This window comes from Puma concolor, chromosome F2, assembly GCF_028749965.1.
Source record: "Puma concolor isolate L17-30 chromosome F2, mPumCon1.1.hap2, whole genome shotgun sequence".
Lineage (NCBI taxonomy): Eukaryota > Metazoa > Chordata > Mammalia > Carnivora > Felidae > Puma > Puma concolor.
This window is the reverse complement of record NC_141684.1, coordinates 60,977,304-61,004,745: the sequence shown is the minus strand read 5'-3', so window position 1 is coordinate 61,004,745 and position 27,442 is coordinate 60,977,304. Positions and strand designations below refer to the sequence as shown.

Below are 27,442 nucleotides of genomic sequence, written 5' to 3'. Positions count from 1 at the left end.
TGCAGCCACGGCCATGTGAGAGGGGCTGCCCCGCCGCGGTTTGGCGGACGGCTGCGGGCGGGCGGGGGGCTGGGCCGGGGGCGGGGTGCGCCCGGGGGCGGGGAGGGCCGAGCGGAGGGAGGGCCGATGCCGCCGCCGGCTCTTCCCGGTCGAGGGTTATATAGCTCGGAGCGTGGAGCCCGCTCAGAGGCGGCCGGGAGCGCTCCGACTTGCAAGCGGCGCTGCGCTGCGGAGCCCAGTGCCCAAGTGACAGCCGTGGGGAGTGCAGGGCAGGGGACACGAGACCGCGGGGGCAGCTGCAAGCCGTTGGGCAGCGGTCGACTGCGCCGAGCGAGTCGCCCCTTCCCGGCGCTCCCGCTGCCCCGCACCCCACTCTCCCACCCTCTCGCAACTTGGGTCAAGTTGACAACTCCCGAGGCGGCCGGCGGGCCCGTGCGGTCTCCGCTGTGCGCCCCTCCCCCGGGGTGAGAGGGAGCCGCCGCGCCGGCTCCGGGGACGCTCGGGCGGCGGCGGCTTGGCCATGAGTGCAGCGCGCGCCGACTAACTCGCGGCTGTCACCGCCGCTGCAGCGGGACCGGCCGGGCGGGCGCTGCGGGACGGACGGGCGGGCGGGCGGCCGCCGGCAGGAGGCGCCGAGCCGGGCGGCTGCCGCGGCGGGCACAACCCCGGGGCCACCGCGCCGAGCCCGGGCGGGAGTGGCCCCGCGCGAGCAGGGAGCGGCGCCGCGCACTCCAGCCCGGAGGGCACCTCGAGAGAGGGCGCGGGGCGCAGCCTTCTGGTCTGGGCGGCTCTGACAAACGCCCGGGGGCCGGGAGCCGGGCTGCCCTGCGCGGGGTGAGCGCGGACGCGGACGCTGGACTCGTGCGGGGTTCCGGGCGTCGCGATGAACATCGTGGTGGAGTTCTTCGTGGTCACTTTCAAAGTGCTCTGGGCGTTCGTGCTGGCCGCGGCGCGCTGGCTGGTGCGGCCCAAGGAGAAGAGCGTGGCCGGCCAGGTGTGCCTCATCACGGGCGCCGGCAGCGGCCTGGGCCGCCTCTTCGCGCTCGAGTTCGCCCGGCGCCGGGCGCTGCTGGTGCTCTGGGACATCAATACTCAGAGCAACGAGGAGACGGCGGGCATGGTGCGCCACATCTACCGAGACCTGGAGGCGGCCGACGCCGCGGCGCTGCAAGGTAACTCGGACCTGCGCCGGATCAAGCCTCGCCCCACCCCCGAGCCCTCCCCTGGAGGGCCCCAAACCCCATTGCCCTGGTCAGCCCGGTTCGTCTTCGGCGAGTGGAGTTGGCCCCCTGGGAAAGGAGCACGGTCACCTCTGTTCTAGAAGGGGGAAGGTGTGCCGACCCTTGTCTTTACGGGGGTCCTCTTTGGGGGCGAATGTCGGGTTTCCTAAACCCTCTGGGGATATCGGGAAGGCAGAGCTTGTTAGCACAGGTGTGAATCCTTAAGAAATGGCTCACTCGCTTTTGCGATGGGAGACTAAGGAGTCTGGGAAGTTGTTCTCAGACTCGACTGATGCATGTCTGTGTGTTACTGTGGTCTGAACCGCTGGGGCTAAGGCGGCATTGATGATTTCACTATAACTTTAGCCGCCAGAAAATAATTACATTGTTGCACCACAGACAGGTAAGTGCTTTAGTTACATACTCAGCCTGATTGAAAGGTGTGCTGCCTCTTGGAAAGCGCTTGGAGGATTTAAGCCTCATTGTAAATTTATTCCGTGTTTTTGATAACCTCAGGAAATCTGCCTCACTGTATACTTATTAACTAACCTGAACCTGAGGGGTTTTGTTTTTTATTTCTTGTTTTTTAAGCCAATGCGGAGACCATAACCAACCGTAAATATTGGTCCAGGAAATTTGATAATGGCTCTTGCTCTTTGACAAAATTTTTCATTTTCGGAAAATACATAGAACTATACGGAGGAGATTAACTTGGACCCCACCCCTCCCCCCATATCGATCAATTTTCACCATAAGTATTGGCACCTGCCTTTTAGGCCAGAAAAGCAAAGGTCAAAACTGTTACATTTTCAAAAGTGGTACGGAAGGGTAGCAAATACAGATTTTTGTGTTCCCTGCTGAAACCTAGAAGATAAAGGTATTCAAAAACCAGGAAAGAGATTTGGGCTTTCAAAATTGAGATCTTCTGTGGTAAAATTGCATATTTACCTGTAAACTTGATTTATGCAAGGTGCTTCTGAGGAGAACTCGGAGATTCCAGTTAAAACAAACCAGTGACCTCCATTCTTTCATGAGAAACTTTAGGTTCATTTCTTGGGTTTGGATGACTTCAGATTGTTAGCTACAGTTTTGATTTGTGAGCCTTAAGGAGGGTTCCCATTTTGAAGGTGCTCTTACTAAAAGAAAAAGAGCCGATTCTGGCCCCTGGTCCTCAAAAAAAGAGGAGTGTGTATTATTTGTGTTTGGGAGGAGGGGGTGTTATTCTCTGGGCTGAGATCAGTTCTTTCCAGGTGTCTTTAGCTCCAGGAAGCTGATCCCATGAGGTCTGACTTGTATTGGGCTTGTCACAATTACATGATTTTCCCCTAAGCAAAGTTATCCAGTAAATTGCTATAATTCCCAAAGACTCTTGGGGGAGGAAGGCAGCTGTAAGTTCAGTCATTGGCAAGCCTTATGGTGTTAGAAATCTGAAGCTCACTGTAGTATTTTTGTTTTGTGTGATCTTTGTCCTACTGATTGCCACGTGACTCACATTTTGCACCCCCCACCCTTTCTCTGTTCCATTTTCTCCCCCTTCATCTGGACTTCCGAGGACAGCTGGAAATGGTGAGGAAGAAATTCTGCCCCACTGTAACTTGCAGGTTTTTACCTACACCTGTGATGTGGGAAAGAGGGAGAATGTCTACCTGACTGCAGAAAGGGTCCGCAAGGAGGTTGGCGAGGTCTCAGTCCTGGTCAATAATGCCGGCGTGGTCTCTGGGCATCACCTTCTGGAATGTCCTGATGAGCTCATTGAGAGAACCATGATGGTCAATTGCCACGCACACTTCTGGGTAAATATAAACATCCTTGTTTTTATTACTAGGCCTTCCTCAATGAGAAGGTTGGGAAGGAGCCAGACTTCAATACCATCCTGGAAGACACCTATACTGTTTCACCACAAAGCTTCCTTCCAATTTGCTATTTCCCCATGGTGAATTACACTGTATGCCAGTTACTATCAAATAATTATTTTCTCCCCCGTCCCATGCAGTCTTTCTTGAGAGAGTAAAGGACTGAACATTTTGAACTAGTTTGAAAGATTGCCATAAAAATAACTAGAGGGAGCATAAAACCCTGGGTTTGTTTATTTTACTTTCTGTTGAGTTTGTAAAACATTGGTTGTTCTTATGAATTCCTGAAGTCAGAGTTTAGGCTTCCAAATTACTGCTCAGCCACATTTTAGAAAGTGCCAGAGATTCTGAGATCAGCATTTGTGGTCCATTGGGAGTGGTCAGGCCACCCTGGCAGTCACTTAACATCCATTGACCAGCCACAGGGTCTGTGGCATTGTCCTGATGGAGTAGGTCTCAGAACTGTCTCAGCTTACAAGATGCCTCTCTCAGGAGAACTGAAGTCACCCTGATAGGACCACAGAGTCGCTATATAAGGGGCAGGAGGACAGTGAGACTTGAGGAAGGAGAGACTTGAACCATATCCGCTTCTAACCGTCAGAACTACAGCATCTAAGGATGAGAGGGAAGGAGGGCCTTCTGTTGCTCTGGGGACAAAATGAATCCCAATTTTCCAGCTAAACTTCAGTAATGTTGGGTGTGAAGCTCTCCCCTATAACTGTACACTGTTGACCCACTTTATTCTCTTCCTCCTCTGAAGTAATTCCCCTTGATTTTCGTAGATAGGCAAGAGCCAATAAGGAAAGGGTAAGGAGGTAGGATGTTGAGTTGTTGTTTTGTTTTTTGTTGTTGTTTTTTTTTGTATTTTCCATAGGCGGATTAGCCTTCTAATGGAACACAACAAAGAACTGTTTCTTTTAAATAGGTCACATTAAACCTCATTAATTTTTTAGCAACTGCTTAAAAACTTAATCTGGCTTTAGAAGTGCTTATTCAAATGTTGTTCCTTGAATATCAAACCATTTCTCTGATCCTGAAAGAAGCTTCCTTTAACGTTATATTTTCAAACATGAGCTCTATTTAACCCATTTTCAAACCTCAAGAAATGAACACATAAATGACTTAACTAACTCATATTGATCTTTTAAATGAGTAAGGAGATTACCAAATACAGTTTGGGGGAACTTAAGTGTGTTTTGGGGGGGGCGCATGTGCATAGGTTGTGTGTGTGTGTGTGTGTGTGTGTGTGTGTGTGTGTGTGTGTGTGTCTGTGTGTCTGGTGTGCAGTGGGGGTGGGCAACTGAATAAAAGTCCCTGCTGCCATGGGGTCCACAAGAACAAGTGGCAAGGGTTGCATCAGGTGAGTAAAGGGCACTGCAGATGAATAAACTTGGCAATACAGTTTATCAAGAATCCTATGTATTGACAATTCTGAGTAAAACAAGCAGCCACCATTTGAAATAACACATGTGAATTGCAGGTGGCCTTGTAGTTTTTGTATTTGAATGATAAGGATGGAAGTACCTTAGAAATTCCAGTTGATTTTAGTCAGCTTGTCATCCTTAAACAGATATATAGCCATTGGTAGGCTAGTTGTGAACCAACACCAGTATTTTTTTTTTCTCCATAGCCTTTGACTGAGATGATCCTCAGTTTCTGAACCATAAACTTTGCCCTACCCAGTGCTCTAAAATCTTGCCTACTTTCTCTGTATGATTACTTTCCTGAATTGTAAAATTGCAAATGAAACCACACTTTTAAAGAAACCCCATACAGTCTGCAGTTAAATACTTTGAAGAGGAAAGCAGCCTTTTCTCGCTAGACATCCTATAAAATGGGAGCTAATTTAGAGTGTGTTAAGCACAGAAAATCCATAGCTTTAGCTTTGAAAATGCACATCATTTGATATACTGTACTCTAATATTGGACTACTTTCTAACCTAAGGAGAAAATTGAATCAGGTCTCTGACAGAAAAATTATTGTGGAATTGAATCTGTATACTAAGGAGGAATATACCACCTTCCCAGAGTCCTTACTTTGCTTTGAGATGTTGCTTAACTACACAATTTAGGGAGTTCTTGGAAGCCTTGACCATAATGACGTCACTTCATATTAAAATATGGGAGGCTCCTGAATTCTCCAGCTGTTTTTCCCCTAAGCATCTAAACTTAAGAATTTATTTTCAATATTGAGTCAGAAAATTCATTTTAGAGTTGGAATTTCTGACTTCTTGCCGAGACTTACAAACCTTTTAAGAAGTTGAGAACTAGCAACTAAAATTTAAAGGAAGACTTACTATAATTTTTACAGGGACTGGCAGTGGGGGTGGGTGGGTGCACATATGCTGTGATGTAAGAGCTACCTGAATTCAGCTTCCTTTCCAGTAGTCCTCTTTAACAAAAATGTGTGTGACAACTGTCTAAGGATGTATTGGTTTATGCTGTTTTCCTTCCAGAGAAAATAACCAGTGTGTCTTTTTACTATATTTGGCTGGGGGAAAGAAGTTGCCCCGTTCATTTTAAAAAGTAGATCAGCTGAGCAAACAGTTGTGTAGTCATTTGAACAGATTGTCTGGAGCCAGACTTCTAAGTAGCAGTCGATGTCTGTTTTCATAAAACACTAAATGGTATGTTGATCGTGACCCAGAGTTAAAGTCCCATGTAGTGAATTGGAAAGCCGTGTGGACTTCCACTGAAAAGCTGTGGGTGCTCCTACTTCCAAACCCTTCTACTACTGGCCCTACCTGGAGACCCTCTTCCTCCACTCTTCTACCTTTTAAGGCCTAGCTCAAGTTCTTACTATAATCTTCCCTCCCCACTCCAGCCCTTTTCTGGCATTTTTGCATATTAGAGCTGCAAGGATCCTTAGAGATCATCTTATTTTCTAATCCCTTATTTTCTGATGAAGCTGCAGTTAAATGACTTGTGTAAAGCTTTTTCTCTTCTTGCCATTATTTAAAAAAATTTTTTTTTGTTCACGTTTATTTATTATTGAGAGACAGACACAGAGCATGAGCAGGGGAGGGGCCGAGAGATGGAGAGACAGAATCCGAAGCAGGCTCCAGGCTCTGAGCTGCCAGCACAGAGCTCCATGTGGGGCTCGAACTCACAAACCGCGAGATCACGACCTGAGCCGAAGTCAGACACCAGAGCCACCCAGGTGCCCCTCTCTTCTTGCCATTATTAATCTCTTGCAACATCTCTTTATTCTCCTCCTTTGTGGCACAGTACATGCTCTTTTGTGTAATTTTTTTACGCATTGTGCCCTGAAATTCTGAAATAGATGGCAAGCTTTCTGAAGGCAGTTTGTTATATACTTCTATTTGTTTTCCCCTGCCTGCAATAGAACTCTACTCCTGAGACTAAATAAACACTCAATAAATGTTTGATAGCATAGGCTAGACTTCTGCTTAAATATTTAGAAGATAGCCTACTCAGAGGATACTCACAGGAACCTGTCTTCTGAAATTTCAAAAGGTAATAGGCATTATGTTGGACTAATTCAAGCTGCATAAGATTGAGGAAATTTCAAAATGGGGCTGGCTCACATTCATAATTGTTTGTATCTCCTTTTTTTTTTTCCTATACAACTTTTCCATTCTCCCGGCCTTGCCTGTGTGCTCGTATTTACTGTAGTATATTAACTCTGCTCATTGGTGCAAGGCTAGCGACTGTGAGAAGGCCGGTGTTTATAAACCAATTTGAATCAAGCTCCAATTGAATTTATGGCAACCATTCATATTTCCTAATGGCTGGGCCTCAAGGAGAGGATTTTTCCTGTGTTCCTTCCTTGATTCTTAACCTCGTAGTCTGTACTTCTAAGCAATTGGAAGTTTTCACAGAACTTGCCATTGTTCTGCACAGCCCTCCAGTGTCCTGTGATCCTTCATCGTCCAGTATTCTTCCATCACCAGCAGCTCTCCTAGGAACCTTCTCTTGGTCACCAGTTAAGAAGTGATAGATTTGGGATGGATTCTAGTCAGTATAATCTGTTGTGCGACATTCATGGTTAGGACGAGACCAAGGAGAATGTATGCAATACGATGCACATTAATTGGGGCATAATCACAGAAAACATTCACTTAGGCTCCCTCTGTATCTCTGTGTGCTACAAAAACTTGAAAATACCTCTCTAGGCTCCTTTGAAATATGGCAGGTTGGCCTCCATACAGGAATTACAAACCCATGTTTCCCCCCAAAACGTTAATGTTGCTTCACTTGCTATTTTTTTAAGAGGAGTCCAATCTTAGCTTGCTGTTTTTGCGAGACATAGTTTATCTGTAGATCCTTTTTGACCAGAGAGCTGCATTTGGCCTTTATACGTGAGCAGCAAATTGATCCCTGATTAACCAAAAGGGGGTAGCAAAAGCATTTAACTCCAGGCCTTTTATGTTCTGCAGAAATTTTGCATGGTAAAGGGCTAAATCTGTCAAATAGCTAGTCGGTAATTTACTTCTATTGATACGGTAGTCAGACAAGATAATTGGTAGTTAATTAATAGACCACTTAACTTAAAAGGTTTCACAGTTTTAAAATACTAATTACTGAATTAGGCATTTATCTATATCCAAATGTCTAAAGTCTATTTAGTTAAAATCCATCCAGGAAAAGTAAAAGCCCACCACCTAGATCTGAGTAATGTAGCACTTAAAGACATTAGTGCTATGGTAGTACCTAATATCTCATGAATGGTCCCTAATCATTAGTGTTTAAGTTCCTATGTGATTTACTGGTTTTTAATCTCAAATACTGTATTGTTCTCTGGTTAGAGAAACCTAGTTTTGTTCAAGTCCTCTTAGGTTTAGAATTAAAAAAAAAAAATCATTTCTAAAGTGTTCATATAAAACTGCTAGGCCAGTACTTCCTCCTTCAAACCATAATATAAGAATTGTTATACCAAATGTTTTATAAAATATTATTTTCCTATCTTACAATAGCTACTAAAAGGTTGGAATTCATGGCCAATTTTTAAGTCTCTGATAGAGCGGGTCTGTTAAATAAATAACATGCATAAGTATCATGTTTGAGCTTTAGAAATAAAGATTTTTTAGGTCTTGAACTGAACTGCAAATTGACCTGGGGTGTGAATACTCTATCTTATTAATTCTTGTGAGCCCACTTCAGAATATCTCTTAGGTAGCAACCACTCAGGTACTTGGGACTGTGTCCCTAAGAGGGTCATTTCATAGCCTTGTTTCCTAACAGAGAATAAGATCACATGCCCATCGAACATCGAGTTCGGTATGTTACATGCTAGGCCCAAATCTATTGCTACTAGAAATCAGTATCTATGACTTGATAAAACATCACTTTACATAACTGGTATGAGCAGAGAACCATCCTCTAAAAATCTTTCCAATATTTTAGATACGTGTTTTAATCTGTGTCTGGTTACCTCAGTTCAGAAAAATATTGCTGAGTAACCAATATCATATGAAGAAGTAATAGTGCTCCCGTAATTGCCAAATCCAGTGTGCAGCTTGATCATTCTACAGAATGTGATCCTGTTAACCATCTCTGAAACTCCTCTTTAGTTTCCATAAAAAGCCCACTTTTTCCTGCTTCTCTTGTCTTCCCAGTCCTCCTGGCCTCCCTGCTTCTGAGATGTAATGATTAGGATTGCATACTCAGACCTCTTCTCACTGTGTACCTCTAGCTGGGTAATCTGTTTATTTCAGTGGCTTCATCTGATTTCTAACACAGTTCCCAAGTTCACACACCTGTCTTGGCTGTTCCACTCATTCCCTAAAATCAACAAATCTCAAAACTGAACTCACTTCTTTTTGCCCCTTCTTGAATTCCCTGGTGTGGCCAGTGCCAAACTTGGGAACATCAGCAGTATCTTTAATTCTCCATCCTGCCCGCATTCATGAGTCCTGACCTGTTGCTACCATGTACTTTGATCCCCTCCTTCCCAGTCCTGTCTTATCCCATGTGCTTCCATCACCTCTTGCCTGGACTTTGGGAGGAGTCTCTGAACTTCTTTCCCTGTTCCCAGCCTTTGCTCTTCAACGTAGGGTTATCTTAGCAGACTCGAATTTGTTATGTGCCTGCTTAAAGATTATGCTACCCCAAACCCTTGGGTGACCATATTGTTCACAGCATGAAGTCCAGGCTTATTAGCATGGCAGCTTAGATCTTCTAAAGCTGATTTCCACCTGCCTTCCAAACTCATCATCTATCATATCTCCTGGTCAACCCAAAACTCCCACAGGGCTGGATACCTCACTGTGCCTTGATGGAGCCCTGAGCACTCCGCTGCCTGCCATTTGAGTCCTGGGAGACAAAAGAAGTTGAATAGTTTAGACAAAATGTATCACTACTCCTGAGAGAGGAAAAAAATATTCATAATATTTTCGTGTTAACTTAATAGTCTCTTTGTATATTAGGGTGTAGTCCTTGTAGAATAGTTTAAAGTTCCATCCAGGGAATGGCCCACTCTTGTTTGATTATGTCCTGTTATCTCGATTCCTGGAAGCGGAGTTGATGTTTGTTCTTTTCTCCCTCATTATTTCTTCATCTAGGGCTTTATCCATTATCTGCCCAAGTAGAAATTAATCTACAGGACATGTCAAAGTGAAAGCATTCTTTAACCTGTGCTAATGTTAACACTGATTGAATAGCTTGTTCAAAAAGCTTGAATGGAGTGTGCCTGGGTGGTGTCCTTTGCTGTTCATTGCAGGATTGGGTCACTGGGGCCTAGGGAAGAGCTACAAACCCTGTGGCCAAATACTTAACTGCTCGTATTCTCCTCATTTATTCTCTCCCTTTAAATTTGTTTTTACCCTAACCGTTTTTCAGACTTTTAAGATCTTTGGCAAATTCTAGTGAATTGACTTTAGTTAACTTGAATACAATTCCTTTCAAGAAGTTTAATAACCTCACTTGGGACTTAGAATAATTTTTTAAAGTAGGGAACCCCTTTTTATTTGTTTTTTTCCTTGAATTAAAGAATATTAACAGACTCATCTAAAATTTCTGTTCTGTTTCTTTCAGAAACCAAAATTAAGCTTCGTTCAATTATAAGTAGCCAGTATGCCTCTGTTTAATTCAGATACCTGCCTACCTGGATAGATGTATAGATGACATGTTTGTTTTCTTGATTTGGAATGCTTGATGAATAATAAGGCTCATGACTATGGTGTATTTATAGCCAGCGGACTGGAAAAAGTTCATTTGAGCCACTGTGTTAAGTCCTAAATACCCAGGATGTTTTTGGAACCCCAAATTGTATGTACTATGCTGAATTTCCACTAGGGGGTGTCCTGGCAGGGTGGATTTGTATCTTCTTTCCTTGTGCACGTACAAGCGGTAATTTTCCCAAGATAAAGGGCCTTTTGTAGCTAATCTTTGGAGTATGACAAACTCTGATAGTCTTTAAGAAATCGGGAACTACTCCCTGTATCAACTGAATGAGTTAAATCCAATGTTTTGAGCCTGGAACTCTAGGGATCAGATTAAAATGTGTTAATCTCTCTTGGTTTAATTACTGATTTTTTTTTTTTTTAAATCTCAGAAGTTACTATAGGAGTTAGCTATTCAAAGAACTAACCCTTTATAGTTTCTATTATCATCTGACCTAAAGATTTCTTTTAGGCTGAGACTTCTTGTAAGCATAATGGGAAAATAACTCAGAGGGTGGTATCTTGTAATTCTTTCTTTGAAAATCTGTAGTGGACAGGTAGAGTGTACAGGCAGTCTTTGGAGTGGGCCAGCCTTAGAGAACTTCGCTATATTGTGGCCTCACACTTAAGATACCACTGTTTGGAGTACAGGTTGTCAGAGCAGGGCTGTAGGATTTAATCCCAGTCACCTTGACACATTTGGCCAGCCATTGGGTCCCGGTCGGCCTGGGTTTGCAGGCTTACGCCATCCCAGCCCTGGAGGGTGTGTCTTTCAACACAGGGAACACTTACATCTTTCACTTGATCTTACCCAGCATGGCCCATTCTTAGATTCCTTTTTCATTTTACTTTATTTGTCAATTCTCTTAGAAATCAAGTTCACACCTGTCAGGGACCATTTTCCTAAACGCTCTGAGACTAAAATTAAGTGAACCACAGGGAAAAAACTGAATATCCTCTCCTAATGATCATAAAACTTTCAACACTGCAGCAAATGCTGCTAGAATATTTAACAAGTCAGGGCAATTACTGCCGCAGCCTTGAGTGCTGTCAAATTAGCCCAACTGACAAGCCACTTACGATGAATTCACATTTGGAAACAAAACATTACTTGGTCTGTGAAACTTTCAAAGATCACACAAAGTGATGCATGAAAGATGGCCATGGTGTTAATATTGTGAAGGTTGTTTTTTGTGGGGGTTTTGTTGTTGTCTTGCTTTTTTTGTTTTGCTTGGTTTGGTTTGGGGAAACCGTGCTGTTTCTCTCTCATTTGCTGCTTGCATAAAAACGTGAATTTTTCTTGCCTTTCTTTCAAATAGCTTAGTACTGGAATTTTTAAATATTAACAAGGTTCAGCTTCTTAGTGTTATTCTAAACAATGGGGCTCAAAATAACACTTCCCAAATCAGTGTAACTGGGAAAATATTTGTGGTATAACTTATGTAAGCACATGGGTATTTTGAGGACAACTGAAACTTAAAATTCAAAGCCTGAATTTTCCCACCTGCAAATTGCACTTAACATACTGCCCCCTACTGATTTCTCAAGGGTTTTTAAAGACGAGATAGTTCTATTATCTCTTGGGAAAAAGATACATCAGGTATAATAAGTTATCTTAAAATAGTTCTGTACTAACTTTTAATATTTTTATGTTTGCTAGACTCTTCTCTGTCAGGTGTCGTAATTTATATTTTCAGCGGTTGTTTCTGCTCCTAGTAAAAGAGGACTGGAGGAGAGAGGGTTAGAGGAGAGGTGTTACTGGAAAGCGTTGTTGTTTCCCAGCAGCATCTAAGGTTCTGAACGGAAGGGGCTGAGCAACTGAAACAGCTGCTTAGCAATGTGGTTTTGAGGCTGCTTCTGGTGGTCAGCTACTGGCATTTTGCCGGAAGCGTGGTCTGGTGCTGTGTGGAGGGCAGGGAGGCCTGGGAGCCATACATAGTAAGAACCAGGAACTGCAGGAACTTGAAGAAACAACATCACCAAAAATAGATGGCACTTGTAACCAAAATAGCCTGTAAATATATGCTTAATGAGTCTTGAGTGCATTTACTATACTTTTATATAGCACTTAAATTTTACAGACCCTTTCATAAACACTCTCCTCTCATTGGAGCCTCAAAGCAACCCTGAATTAAAGAGAGCCATTATCCCCATTTTTATGGATGAGGAAACAAACTGAGAGAGATTATAGGACTAGCCTAAGGTCACCCCTGGGGAAAGAAGAACCTAGGACCCAGACCCTCATCCCAAGACTTTAGTTTAGAACTTCTACAAATACTTAGCTGGGCCACCGGTTCAAAGCTCCTTGTCAGTTTTCTTCTGTGAGTCACTTATGAAAGAATCCCCCTTCAAATGCTGATTTTTTTTTTTTTTTTTTTTACTAGCTTAGTTCTTTTAGCAATGACTAATGAACCCTAGCTTAATATCTCCAGAAAGTTTGCTCCATAAATTAGACAAGAATGTAAAATTCTAGGCTAAAGAACCAGCACCTCATCAGAATTTTATTACTAAAGCCCAGTTCATGTGTTTTTTCCCTGCCTTTTCTGTAATTTTCCATGGTTTGCATCTGAGATGGTTACCTCATTGAGAAGACTGTAGGATATTCTCAGTCACTTGGCTTCCTTGCTTTTTCTGGTTCACATGTCGACACTGACAAGCTGGACACAAAAGGTAGCAAATAAACGGGGCACTTCTATGAGGACTGGCCACACAAAGTTCTAGAAATACTTGGTACCATAAAGTGTCAGTAACAGGATGATTTGAGTTTTGTTTTTTGTTGGTGTTGTTTTAAAGCTTATCTCCTGGAAAATGTAAAACTTTTATTCTGTTACATAATCATCTTACGGGATTAGAATTCCAGATAACTCTATAAGCTTTGCCTTTGGAAATGCTAATCATGGATTTTCAAAATTATGCAGTTTTGCCCAGCTGCTGTTGTCCAAACTTCTGGCCCAAGCATCTGATTTGTAAAGGGCTGATGTTTTCCTAGGTGGGGTTTTTTCATAGGCTTACCAAAGCATGAAAGCTTCAGAAAGGTAAATGTGAAAAATGGAAAAGGTAAAAGCTGAGGTGGAATGGGCCTAAATTCCTGGTCTTGAAAGCTGAGCCGTCAAAGCCTCTGTGGATGCAGGGAGAGGACTTTGAAGCCTCCTAGGTCTCTGTTTGGGAGCCTGTTCTAATGGCTAAGGGGTTGTCCTAGTCCATTTGCACTGCTGTAACAATGCCATACACTGCATGGGCTATAGACAACAGAAATTTCTGTCTCACAATTCTGGAAGCTACAAGTCTAAGAAGATCAGGGTGCCAACAGATTTGGCATCTGGTGAGGGCCCACTTCTTGGTTCATAGACAGCTGTCTGCTGAAACCTCACATGGCGGAAGGGGTGAGGGGTTTCTCTGGGGCCTTCATTAGAAGGGCACTGATCCCATTGCTGAGGGCTCCCTAAGGCCCCGCCTTCTCACGCCATCACTTTGAGTATCAGATTTTAACATACATTAACGTTCAAAATGACAACAGAGGGGCTTGCCACTGCTAAAAATGGATCCAAGGCAAATATACAGAGAATCAGTCCATAAACTCTCATAGTTGTCTGTAGAAGGCACTGGGAGCCCTTGACATTGGTTTGAACCAGGCTTTATCTTACAAGAATGGAATGGTATGGAGAGTGGGGCTTCCCAACCCCTAATATCCCGGTTCAGAGAGTGAGGGTAGGATAGAGGGCAGCAAACTTAATCTTCCAATTCTGCTGAGTTTGTAGGAGAAATTGATCTGAAGCCCCTTGAGGTTTAGAGTAGACAGATTCCCTAGCTCTCGCTAGAACCCTGTGCTCAGCCTGTGTTCCAGAGCAGTGGCAGTGATGGCATCATCTGGCAGATTGTACATTAGAAAAGCGGACTCTCAGACCCCCTCCCAGACCTCCTGGGCCAGAATCTGTATTGGACTCGGATCCCGGGTGATTCTTTGGCACATCAAAGTTTGAGGAGGAGCCGGTCTTGAATACGCATTTTCCTTCTCACTTTCTCAGTATTCTCCTTACCCTGCCTTTTTGTTTTTCTTTCCTGAGCTAATCAGCCCTTTAGAAATCTCCCAGACAAGAAAAATGCCAGACCACACACTCTGTGTTCCAATCTTACTCTAGGTTTATTATTATTATTATTATTTTTTTTTTTTTTGAATTCCGGTCCAGTATCTAAAAGGAAGAGTGCAGGTGCACTTTTGCTCCCTATTCCCCTTGGTCACCGTGCCCAGGATGGAGTTTCCAAAGCCCTAAGAGTCACGAAACAAAATGAAGACCATGCATTAAAGAGCTGCCCAGGATAAGTTACAACCTTGCCTGTTGTGCATGCCCCTTTTCTCCGCTCCTGGCCCCTGGCGTATCGCTGGCATCCAGTATCAGATAATGGAGGGCATGATTTCTCAGACACCTGCTGTACCTAAGAGGAGGTCTTCCTTTTTAGTTTTCACAATTTAGGAACAGTTTAGGTGGTTTTGCCAGAGTTGTGATTGATAAGTGATTAGTGCTGTCTTCTGTGATGAAGCTAGAATATACCAGACCAGTTACTGGATTAGCAATCATTGTCCTTGAAGATATCTCTTAATTTAGTAGTGGAGTGGTAGTTTGAAAGTACTGACATATAAGCTACAACTGATGGGCTTTTGAGCCCAAATTTAAGTTGTGATTTTTTTTTTTTAAGTCCAAAATGCTTTCTGAATCCAGAAAAATGTCATACACTACGAGAACTAAAGCTTAGAAACAGTCATCAGCATGGAACCTGATTTGCTAACATGCATGTTCCCTCAGATGTTGACGAAAGTTTTCTCTTTAACTGTGCCTCACACAACATAGAGACCTCATAGACCCTCATCTGTAATGAGTAAATTCTATGTTGTTACAGTGCACACTTCAGAATAAGTTTTCAGGAGTAACTTCTTGATTATATTTTTTACTTACGTAACGATTTTATTATTTTTGAAGATTCCACCGTAAGCAAACTAGGAAGCAAGGGAGGATGTAAACTGTTTACACATACGAAATACAGAGGATGATGAAAGGTGATCACGGGGACGTTGCTGGGCCATGCTGTTGGAATGGGGGCAGAGGGACAAAGGAGTCCGGCCCCTACAGAGGGCCTGAGCAGTGGCTGAGCTTGTGTGTGCAGTGTTTATGCCTCCTGGAAGTGGTTAGTAGTCACTAGAGCAGAAGCGGGGCCTCTGCCCTTTGGAAGATCTGTCGTTATTACAAGTTCTGAGATGCGATCTGAGTTTGGGGCAAAGCAAAGGGATTAATGACAACATGTTGTTTAGCAGACTATTTGGCTGCAATTTTGTGGGTTATTTTCATCATTCTGTAAAGCGTTATTAAATAGGGAGAGGGGCCTGAGCTTGAAGGAGATCATGGAACACTCCTTTGATCATCTGGGACTCGGCCAGGGGGAGGGTCAGGGAAGACAGCACTTCAGGAACAGTGTTCAGCGTTCAGTTTCTTTTAACATACCAAGCTTCCCTGAGTTTAACCGAGACACAGAAAAACAATGTTTTGCAGATAATGTGTAATTTTGTTAATATGTAAGAGGTTTGAACTCAAGTTCCATTATTTTAAAAGGCACAGTCATGACATCATATAAATGTTTAATGAATAGATTTTTACTGCTTACCAGATGCTGGCATCTACACTAATGGAACTGATACCGTATTGAGTCATTTACGAGAGTCTTATGCAAGTTATACCTCAGTGTTACAACTTGTATTTTGGATGTGTGGTAGGAATCGAAGAAAGCATTATTGGATATAAGTCGCCGTAACATTTTGGAACAAAGAAACCTTGGAGAACCTTCTCTTTTTGTCTCACAAATGAGTTAAAATCAAGATTCAAAGAGGTCAAGTAATAAGGATGGTTAGCTGATTGGCAGTTGGGACCATGTGGACTCCAAAGACCAGTGTACTTTACAGACAGATTGAGTTTTAAGTTACCTCCTTTCCAGCATTTCTGCATAGCAAACCCTAAAATGCAAGGGAATGTTGATGTGTGAGTTGCTGCCTTGGGGTAGATTCATCCCATGCTTTAACAGTGGGAAGGCAAGTTAATGAAGCATTTATTTTTGCTGAATAACTCATGGTGTCATCATCTAGGTGTTCATTTGAAAAGCCCAGCTCTTTTATTAGCTTCTTGGTTGCAGGGCAACTGTAGGAATGTACTAGTGCATGTGTGTTAAGCATTAACTGCTGATGCCTTCAAACGTTAAACTAATCCCCATAGCCTCAAAATAATAACAAAAAGGACAGTAGATGTAACATTGGTATGCATTCAACAGTTATGACATATTCTTTAGCCTCTCTTCTATAGCTAAAGACAGAATGTTTTGTGTCAATCTGATAAGAGATTTTGATGAACGTTTTGTTAAGTCCAAGATTAGTTCCAGGCTTCAGTATCGTGGGGCTCTGTTGCACAATTTGGAGACTTTCCTGTCTCTACAAACACACCAAATAAGAACAACAAAAAAAAAAGCTGTCATTCAATTATAATGATTTCAGAATTTGTGCTGTTAAGTGAAACTAAAAGATTTAGAGTCAATCAATATATTGCTAGCAAGTTCAGATTTAGTTTTTACTTCCTAGTTAAAGATGATTTTGTGGGGCCCCCTGGCTGGCTCAGTCAGAAGAGCATGCAACTCTTGATCTCAGGGTCGTGAGTTCGAGCCCTCATGTTGGATGTAGAAATTACATAAATAAATAAAATTTTTTAAAAGATAATTTTGTAATGAAAACTTTCAACTATCACATTCTTTGGTCAGAGTGAAATTTCTTAAGTTTGGTGGTCAGTATATTTACCAAGCAGATACCTGTAAATCTACAGAATTAAGAGTATTTAGCCATATGTTCCTTTCCCAGGTTAGCTTGGGGGGGGTATGTCACTGTTTTTCAATCTTTAAACATGCTGATGACTTATCCTATTAGCCTTTTTAACTGCGCTCACTATATTTTCAGAGCACCTTCAATAGTTTGTATGTACTACTGAATCATAGTTTTCCAGGAGCAGTGACTGAGTTTTCAGAGAAGAGTGCCACCAGATGTCATTTTAGCCTTGTAAATAAGCAGTATGTTCCTTTGTGATTCTGATAAAGATAAGTTACTCCAGGAGGCGACAAAGGCAGAAGGAGCAGAACAGCAAGTAGAGTTCTTGCACCAGGTGGAGGGGCCGTGAGGGTGTCCAGTTAGGTGTTCTTTGTGCAGTGGAGTCTTAACTGTACTTTTCTTTTTTTTTTTTTTTTCAAGTTGTGTATATACTGCTGTTAATTTGAGGATTCTGAAAAGCCTTACTATTTTATATGTGCTGATGATGTTAATCCTTTTCCCATCAAAATATGATTTATGACCTTCTTTACAAATGAAAGTCTTCTGTTTTTTGGTGTTCACATGAGAGATAAACACTTTAAAATGATTCTTTTTCAAAGATGCTTTTTCTGGACTTGACCGTAAGACAGTTATACAAACACACAAAAATATGGCATGAGGCCTTTTTCCTACTGTGAGAAATTAACTTTGCTTTTCCCTTAGTGTCCATTAACCTGGCATGGCTTGCAAATATGGAAAACACATTCTAGGTGTTTTACCTACACCTTTAAAATGTCATCAGTCTCGAAATTTCAAAAGCCAGGCTTTGCCAGACACCACATTTCTTCACATTCCCTTTTGTCGAACATTAGGCTAATTTGTCCTGACAGTGCAGCCACAGGCTGTGTGTTGCTGTGTGTCATTAAGAGCACCAGGAATGATCTGGAGGGTTACAACTGTTGGAAGTTAATTTGGCGTAAACCTAACTTTCAAAGATTTCTCAAGATATGACATGTCATGTCTGTGTCCAGTCACACTTCTGTTTAAGGAATTCTTGTTTATATTATAAATATGACCTTTACAGTTATCTTTCAAAGTGCCCAGTGCTCTGAAGAACCCCGAGGAGCTGTAGCAATATTAGATTTAAGTATGTTTCATAAGAATGTCAGTGTCCATTTGAATGTCCTCCTCCCTCCTTTGTTTTTTCTTTTTAGTCAGCAGTAACAACCCCATCAGCTCGTGGCCAATTATGGTATTGGAGTCATGTGATAAAATTACTCATGAGTATTCAAAGGTCTGTCTCCACACTTTTTAGACAGATGCAGAAGGAGACAGAGATAAGAGTTATCTCTTGCTCCAGATAAAATACTCCCTAGATCTGTTCCAACTTTAAATTCTCCCACCGACAATGCCAATGAATGTATATTGGTTCCTGACTCTGAGACCCCCTGGATCGAGAGTCAGCCATTTTTCCTGATGGAGAACTACATGTCCTCTGTTTCACAGACATTTGAACAGAAGGACGCAGCGACGGAGCGCAGTTCTCCGACTTGGGTTAAGCATCTAGCTAACTTTGCCAGCCACCACTGACACCAGCTAATAACTCTGCACTTTCTTTAGAGGCCCCTGTATTAGGTGGTAACTTCTGATCTAGGTAATCCGTCCTGAGTGGAGATCACACAGCAGTCCAGGTGTTCAGTGAGTTATCTGAGTTGCCCCTCTCAGATCCACCGATGGTGGCAGACGCATGAATTTATACTTAAGCCGTTTGGATGTGCTTTTAGATGTGCCCTTTATGTTCTTTTAATGACTCTTTGAGACAAAGTTAAAGATCACGAACCTTAGCTTGAACTGACTGGTGTCATGGCAACTAGCACTTCACCTTTTGCTGGTCCCCATCTCATACATGCTACAATATTTGTGCACATTAATAATTCATTGCAAAGTGCCAGATTTCTTTGTGCTGTCAGACTGTGTCAAGGACGGAATATGCTGTGCTATCTCAGATGTCATCTACCAGACTGTTGAGGGCAAGAGTAATTAGAAAAGAAAACTAGTCAGGTTACTTGGGAAAATTCCTGAAAATATGATGCTTTCTAGCCACCCATTTATAGCATTTTTCTTGTAAAGTAAGGGATAGAATTAGTGTTGATCAAAGTTTATTTGGTAATGTGCCCCAGACACAAGGCAGGACTTGGGTTGTGGAAATAAGGCACAAGCAGTAATTGCTTGCCTCCATTCAGGCAGCAAAGGAAATGATTAACAGCCTGAGTGCTCAGTCACGTGGATCAGGCTCCAGTGCAAACCCTGAAAACTCAGGTTTAAAAAGAAACCTCAGTGGTCCTGATGTGAACGCTCTTACCTCAGGCTTGCCTTTGCCTGGCACACACTAGGAGCTGAGTGTTTGACCCCAGTTTTGGGAAACCGTGAGTTTGGGTTTTGAGGCTGACCCTGGCCTTGGATGCCTTTTCTCACTTCCCAGTTTCCTCAACCTTGTTTGTTCTCAGCCTTGATAGCAGTGTCATTGTATTAGGCCTATAATTGGTGAGCTTCCTAAAGAATATAGGCCTTTGTCTGAGGATGTAGAAAATGCAATGAAACGACACATTGGATTTCACTTATACAGAAGGTCGTGTTTGTCCCTGATTGGGCAAAGAAATCACATATTTTAAACCAGACATTGACCTGCCACTACGTTTTTTTGTTTAACTCTCCCTCCCTAAAGGAAGCTTTAAAACAAACCTGTGTCACACTTTACTAGCTACTCAAAGTGAAGCATATTTCTCTGAAAAATGTTTACAACCCACAATTGGAAAAGATTTTAGCCAGCCATATTTGGATTCTTTTCTTCCTCTTTCTCTTTTTTTCTTCCTTCCTTTAAACACAAAACGAGTAGCTTAAATGTCCCTGCAGACTACTTGGTGGGAGGGTGGGTGGGGAGGAAAGCAGGCCCAAGTCACAGTTTTTAGAATACACAGGCATAATACCCTGTGGACACACTAGAACTGTTCTAGTGCTTTAACAATTAAGTGCCAGTAAGTGTAAATTCTGCTTAGAGACAGGCACAGAACCAGCTCCCGTTTTAGCCATCATCATTTGGCCAGATCATAAAACAGTACCTGCCTGTGATAGATGTTCAAGAAACACTTGTTGAATGAGTAAGTTAATACCACCAGACTAATTTCAGGAAAAGGGGAAGGGGTCATTAATCAGTTTTAGAACATGCAACAAATTAAACTTAAAAAAAAAAGTTAGGAACTTGTTAATCTGGTATCACCTACATTTATATGGTGCAGGGGATCTGGATTGGTCATTTAACACCTGCAGGCAACAACGAACGTCACACACGAGCACGGGGAGGTCATTAGAGCCAAACTGCTCTGTGTCCATGTGTTTCTAGTCAGGGCCAGCTGCCAGCTGGAGTGAGTGGTCACTGGTGATGCGAACAAGCAGGGTCAGCGATTCAGATTCATCAGGTGATTAAGCAGCAAGTTCTTGCCAGTATTCTATGCTGTGTGTCGTTTCTTGGGATTTAATATTGAGACTTTCTACGTACTTAAGAACTTAAAAGTAAGATCCTTTGAACTAAACCTATCCCTGTCTTCTAAGACTAGGCAAACTTTTAATACTTAGAACTGGTCTCCGAATAACGTCAAGAATAAATTTTATACTTTTTAGTTAATCTGGGAACAGTTCATCATAACCAGATACTTAAAAGAAGACTTACAGACTTGATTACTTAAGGATACATTTTCTTATTTAGATTTAATGATGTTACTTTATTGTAATTCTTAATATAATGGCCATATATAAGCTGTTGAGTCTAAAATTGAACGTATAATGACCTGAAGTACCAGGTCTTGCCTTTTTTGGCTATCAAGCAGACCAAAATAATAATTATTATCGTAATTGCCCTAGCCATTCCCACTAACTACTGCAAAGAGGTAAAAATCCAGCTGAAACGTGTCTCTCTTCCATCCAGTAGTATGCCAGGTCTCTGAAGTACGTAAGGCACATGGTTCACATTCTCTCCTCCACAGGGTATCACAGGGGAGTAATTCTCCCATAATCTTTGAAGCTTCATCTCCCAGCTTCATCTGAGGCAGCCAGACAAATAAATATAAAACAATCAAAATCCCATAGAACATGTAATTATATGTTACAGTGAATGGTACTGACCATATGTCTTAAAGAAATATGAACAAAATTAAGGTGGTATAGAATTATATAAAGGCTCAACACCTCCAGTACAGAATTATTTCGAAACTCCTGTGACATAAGCATGTTGAAAAGCATAAGAGGTTTTGTAAACACGTGATTAATATTATAGTTTGAATGATGTAGGAGGGCATTGGCAGTAGATTGTCAGATTAGAGAAGAATTCATGGGTAAAACCTCACAGGTGAGAAGGGTGCCCTGGGCACCAGCAGTGAGGTGGCCCAGAAAAATGGGGTAAGAGCTGGGGCAGGGGAGTTGCATGCTAATCAGGAGGCAGACTGGGGACCACCTTGGGACCCTTGACAGACATTCATCTGGCAACTGTGTGCACCATGGATTGGAACACAGAAAAGCTTCAAAATAAATGGAATGACCGTTTTTGATCTTGTACATGCAAAAATTATTGTAACAAATTAGATATTTATGCAAAAATTCAGTGATCCCTTAGCCAGGAAATCCTCAGAGAAGGGCATGCAACTCTTCTTTAAGTCCAGTGTGTATTGTTTGGGTTTTTTTAACTTCATAAATCACGGGGAGGCTGTGTTGGCAATGGGATATAACTCAACAGTAGACAGATTGCTCTTTGCTGCTTTCTTTTAAGAAGCAGGTTATAAAACTGTTGGGAGCCTGGTGAAGTAGTTAATAGATCATCTTAAGCAATTTGAAGTAATTTTTTTTTTTTTTTAATACAGCCTTGTTGTGTCTTGAAGGCAAAAGATCCAGAGAAAAAAAGAGTTTAGCGAATAAGAAATCAATGCTGTCCCTGGGTCTGTTGCCCTGGAACTTCTGCTACTTGCTTGGCTACACTGGCCAGTCACCTGCTTTTGTGGGAAAGTCACTGCCCTGTAAACCTCCACAGAGGGGTGTGTGCATTCAGAATGCTGTAAGCTCTTGGCAGTGCAGTCAGAATAGGCCACAGTTTTCATTAAAATGATCCTGTACTTTCATCCCGCGTTTTTACATCCTGAACTACTTTACCTCCTGTAGATACAGGGTAAGCTGGAGGTCCTCTCACAGATCAGGAGATAGCTGTGTTAAAGTGTCATGAGCATAAAAAGATCTCTGACCTGGGAGTAGTTTAGATTAGCAGATAACTATCACTTGAAAGGTGATAAAGAGTCTTCGACTAACGGCTTTCTTTTCATCTCTGGAGATTGTCCCCAAAAGCTCTTGTGTTACAGTCCTTTTGGTCACGGCTTTATAATAGGCCTGCCATACCAATGATACGGTGTTATGTTAACCAGACACTTCAAGGATCTTCTCTTTTCATGGATGTGTAAGATTTTTAAATGAATTGGGAAACATTTATTATGTGGGTAAAACATTAGGTAGGATTGGCTTTTAGATGAAACTCACAATGTCAGTTCTAAAGCTTGAATCTTCCTTCTCTTTCAGACCACTAAGGCTTTTCTTCCTACAATGCTGGAGATTAATCATGGTCATATTGTGACAGTTGCAAGTTCCCTGGGATTGTTCAGTACTGCTGGAGTTGAGGTTTGTTTGTCTAATATAAAGCATTTCCTTCCTTCAGTCGCTTTATCCCGAATATCCCCAAATCCTGTAAAGAGTACCTGTTGCCCATACATTTATGAAAGCACTCTACCTGTGTGCTGTTTGTGGAATGTTCTGCGATACCCCAGGGCCAGCTGGTGAGGTGCAACTCTAGTATCTTGTGCCATAAAATCACTTCTGCTAGTTTGACAAAGCAGCAGCAGCACTGGGTGGACCAGTCCTCAGTGTGCCCCATTTTCATTAGCAGTTCTGCATGATGATGGTGGGGAGGTGCAGGGTCAAGAACGAAACCATGGAGGGCAGTGGCAGTGCCACGGGAAACAGATGAATGAGGCCAAAGGTTGACGTTCTGTTTTGGTCAACTTGCCAGAAGTGAGCCATCCTGTATCAGCTCATCAGAGAAGATGGCTACGGCAGATGTGAGGTGTCTCGCAATGTTAGATCTGTAGAACTGGGCTTAATCAAGCCCTGTTGTTCACCACAAATTGTAAAGTGCATGTGTGTGTATCAGCCTGTGCTGTCTGTCCTGTGGGAGCCTATAGCATAGAGTTAAAAATTGCATGCAAATATGCAAAAGAACACCAAATAACAGATGGCTTCCATGTTCTACATTTCCACTCCTACATTGCAAATGGGACAAAGGAGAACTTTCTATACTGTGTGTTCTTAGGTAAAGGTTTGGCTTAAGTTTGCAAAGTGTAGTTATCATTTTCTTCACTTTACACTAAAAAGACAAGTGGATCATAACTTATAACCTAAGCTAGACTCACCTTTGCTCTCATAGAATTAAACAAACTGGATTTTTATTCTCCTTTACTGAACAAGAGGCCATTTGTAAATTTCCAGAAACTTCAAAGTGAACCTTTCTCCATTTTTAGCTTCAGTGTGTTAGCCTTTATAGAATCCTTTGTGGTAACTTCCCCAAAGTAATACGATACTTGGTCGATGTGGCAAAAAGTGTTCGTCTGCTGTTGCTTTGAAAATATTATTTCTGCATCAAACCACATCAGATAGCTGTCTTTTAAAATGCTTTCCTTTTCTTTGCTTAGTCACCTGTAACCTTCTGTATCAAACACATCACCAAAGTAATAGGATCACGGAAGCTTGGGTTTGGTGGGGGATCTGTGCACATACTTAGTGTTTCTGTTCTCTCCCCCTCTAACTCAGGATTATTGTGCCAGTAAATTTGGAGTGGTGGGTTTTCATGAATCCCTGAGCCATGAGTTAAAGGCTGCTGAAAAGGATGGAATTAAAACAACGTTGGTTTGCCCTTACCTTGTAGACACGGGCATGTTCAGAGGCTGCCGAATCAGGTCAGTGAGAACCTATCTTATTGATAAAAAAGCTGGTTTAGAAATCATCTTTCCATATTGGGAGAATATGTAGAATCAGATCTTACCCTATAACTATCATTTCACAGTTCAACCTGTCATTTCATTGGTCAAGGTTTGTAAAGTTCCAATGAAAAAGCTTAACAGGTGAGGGTCGGGTACCACACAGATACTAACGCGAAGAAGTCAGTCTAGAAGCATCAGAAAGGAATTGGCCCCTCTGCACCTTCAAGAAGAAAACATAAATATCCAGGATTTTCCTTAGAAGCTACTTCCTTAGGAGTTTTTTTTTTTTCTTTAGTATTGGTAAATGAATGTGACTTTGATTTGGATCTGAAACAATGTCACTGTCACAAAAGAGTAAGCTTTTCTTTTAAAAAGACCTTTGAATATTGCTCTCCAGATTTGGGAGCTTCCTTTTTGTGGAGAGTATATATAGGTAGATTCATTGTGACAGAATGAGAAGAACTATTTAGATTTACTAAAGACAAAGTAAAATTCCCACCCACTTTGAAAGGAGGCATATGGGAATATAAATGCCAGGTCACGTCAGACTTGAACTAAGCCGGTAAACAAGCTCACAAATCTTAATAGGATACCTGTGAAGACATGCTTACTTTGAGATCTTTTCTGGGAAGAATTTGAAAGGCAAAGGAAGATAACTGAACCAGTTCCCTGTTGGTGAGGGCCATTCTTAACACATCCTGAGCCTGGCCAAGCTGGGAAGCAGGTGGAGCTTGATTTGAGTCATTCCAGTCTCAGGCTGACTCCCAGTCTGGACGGGAACAGACTCAAGCTCTGCCTCTTTTCCCATGTGTGTGTGTGTGTGTGTGTGTGTGTGTGTCTTCGTCTTATATACTTAGAAGCCAATTGCTGAGAGTGTAAGGAGTCCTGTTTCCTATTTAGCATCATGGCAGGTGTCCAAAACTGTGGTGAGACAATGAAAAGTGAAAGGAGTACGTTATACTATTAGGTTATTTTAACGTGTAATGTAATGGATTCAGCTGAAGGTAGGATGTCTATATGTACTTTGTTTCAGAGACCCCCGAGAGAAAATACCTTGGAATGTGTGTAGCTGACTTTCTTCACTCAGGAAGGTTATGCCAGTATACACGCCATCATTTCAGCAACACTTAGCACTGAAAGTTTGGCGTTGTTGGGGTGCCTGGGTGGCTCAGTCAGTTAAGTGTCCAATGTTGGCTCAGGCTCAGGTCATGACCTCACGGTTCATGAGTTCTAGCCCCACGCTGGGCTCTGTGCTGACAGCTCAGAGCCTGGAGTCTGTTTTGGATTCTGTGTCTCCCTCTCTCATTGCCCCTCCCCCACTAGTGCTTGGTCTCTGTCAAAAATAAATGTTAAAAAAAATATATTAGAAATAAATAAAAAGTATGGCATAATGTTTGGGTTGAGTGTTATGCCAAACACTCTCTTCTTTTTCTATTGAAAAAAAATAGAAAAATAATATGAAATACATTTTAAGGCATTTTAAAAACATGATTTTCTCATTTTAGAGAAAAGCAGACTGATTTTGCTTTTTTTTTTTTTAGCTCGTTTTCCAGACTATGCAAATAAAATGTATTCATAGTAAGAAATTGTGGAAAATACATAAAAGCACAATGAAGGAAACAATGAACCTATGTTAGATAACGCCGTTATTAATGTTTGGATGTGTATTTCCAGTCTTCCCTACTTTGCGTTAATTTCATTTTTCTAATGTATAACTTCCAGGAAAGAAATTGAGCCTTTTCTGCCCCCTCTGAAGCCGGATTACTGTGTGAAGCAGGCCATGAAGGCCATCCTCACCGACCAGCCCATGATCTGCACCCCCCGCCTCATGTACATCGTGACGTTCATGAAGAGGTAACTCGGGTGGGGTTCCCTGGTGCAATGCGTCTGTCTCATGCCCGCCCCACCCCTATAACTTCACATGAGACGTCACACGTTTGCTAATAGCCCCCTTTCCCTTTTCAGCATCCTCCCTTTTGAAGCAGTCGTGTGCATGTATCGGTTCCTAGGAGCAGACAAGTGTATGTACCCATTTATCGCTCAAAGAAAACAAGCCACAAACAATAATGAAGCAAAAAATGGAATCTGAGAATCGATCTTTTTTGTATGGAATATCATTTCTATCAGAAGACGATCAAGGTATTTCAGTCCTATCTACATCAGCATTATTGACATTCTCTGGATTCCAAATCCATGTTGACTTTTTTTTAAATCAACTTTTTAAAAAATAAATAAAGTGTAAATTAACCGACTAGAATACTTGGAAAATGTGATCAGCAAAAGTGAGCTTACCTTGTTGCCAGCAGGCTCCTTTTCGGCCGAACCCTAAAACCTGTCAAATCTTTTAGACAAGCACTGTGTGACATCTCCAGGCTACCATTATTTTTTTTAATGAGCAGAAAGTCTAGAGATGATAACAACAGTGTGTTTCAGCCGTGTGGGTTTTTTTTTTTTTTAATCTCCATGGAGTTTATTAATTCTTGTAATTAAACTCTAGCCAATTGACGCCCTTGCAACTTCAAGGACTGATAGTGCTCTATTTTCTCATGTTTTATAAGTTTCAGTTTTGCAAAGCCTGTGTGGCTTTTCGTGGTGTTTGTGTGTACAGCTCTTTTGAAAAGGAATTTTGAAATCTCCACCAATTTGAAGTAAATGATGTTTGATTATTACAGTAAAGGTGATCAGGTCTCTTTCTTAAAGTCATAATGACTGAAGTGTTAGCCGGATTTTTAATTTTATCTCTGAAATCTTCCCTTAAGGATCTATTACTCTGGAGACCTAGTTATCCACAAAGGTCATACATTTTCTACCTGTGAATTTTGCTGCATACAGAAAGTGCCCTTTCCTCAGGAAGTTGCTGTGTTTCATTTCTCTGAGTGGACTTTTATCTAGAATACATAGCAGCTCTGCAAAGAAACAGTTCCTAAAATTGGGAACGTCTGCATTAAAAAAAAAGTCCCCATTTTTGTGCCAACTATCATTACTGAGGGGGAAAAACCATATTCTATGGAGTACTTATGGAAGGGTGTAAAGATTCTTCTGAAAGTTTTATTCACATTGTAGAACAGCAATTGACATTTTTACAGTATTTTTTTGTAAAGCAAACTATTTTGTGCCTTGAATTTGGTAAATGTGTATTAGTGAAATGTTGTTAAAGTGGACCTCTACCTCTGTATCTAAATGTATACCATCCACTTGTAAATTACTATAAACTATTATGTGATTGCCTTTTTTTTTAGAATGTCTTGTTTAAATAGCGACCAATGTTTAAGGCTATTAAGATAAGCCATCTTTTACTAATTGGGACGTTTTATAAAGGACTGATTAAATTTAAAGAATTAACCTA

The 27,442-nt window shown here is 41.9% G+C and overlaps 1 protein-coding gene across 1 annotated transcript; it reads left to right on the top strand.

Moving 5' to 3' along the window:
* Nucleotides 1-112: 112 nt before the first annotated feature.
* On the top strand, nucleotides 113-27,442 carry RDH10 (retinol dehydrogenase 10). Its single transcript, XM_025922895.2, has 6 exons — nucleotides 113-1,172; nucleotides 2,778-3,013; nucleotides 22,643-22,741; nucleotides 23,927-24,072; nucleotides 25,819-25,950; nucleotides 26,062-27,442. The coding sequence occupies exons 1-6, from the start codon at nucleotides 884-886 to the stop codon at nucleotides 26,183-26,185; spliced, it is 1,026 nt and encodes a 341-aa protein (XP_025778680.1). The 5' UTR covers nucleotides 113-883; the 3' UTR covers nucleotides 26,186-27,442.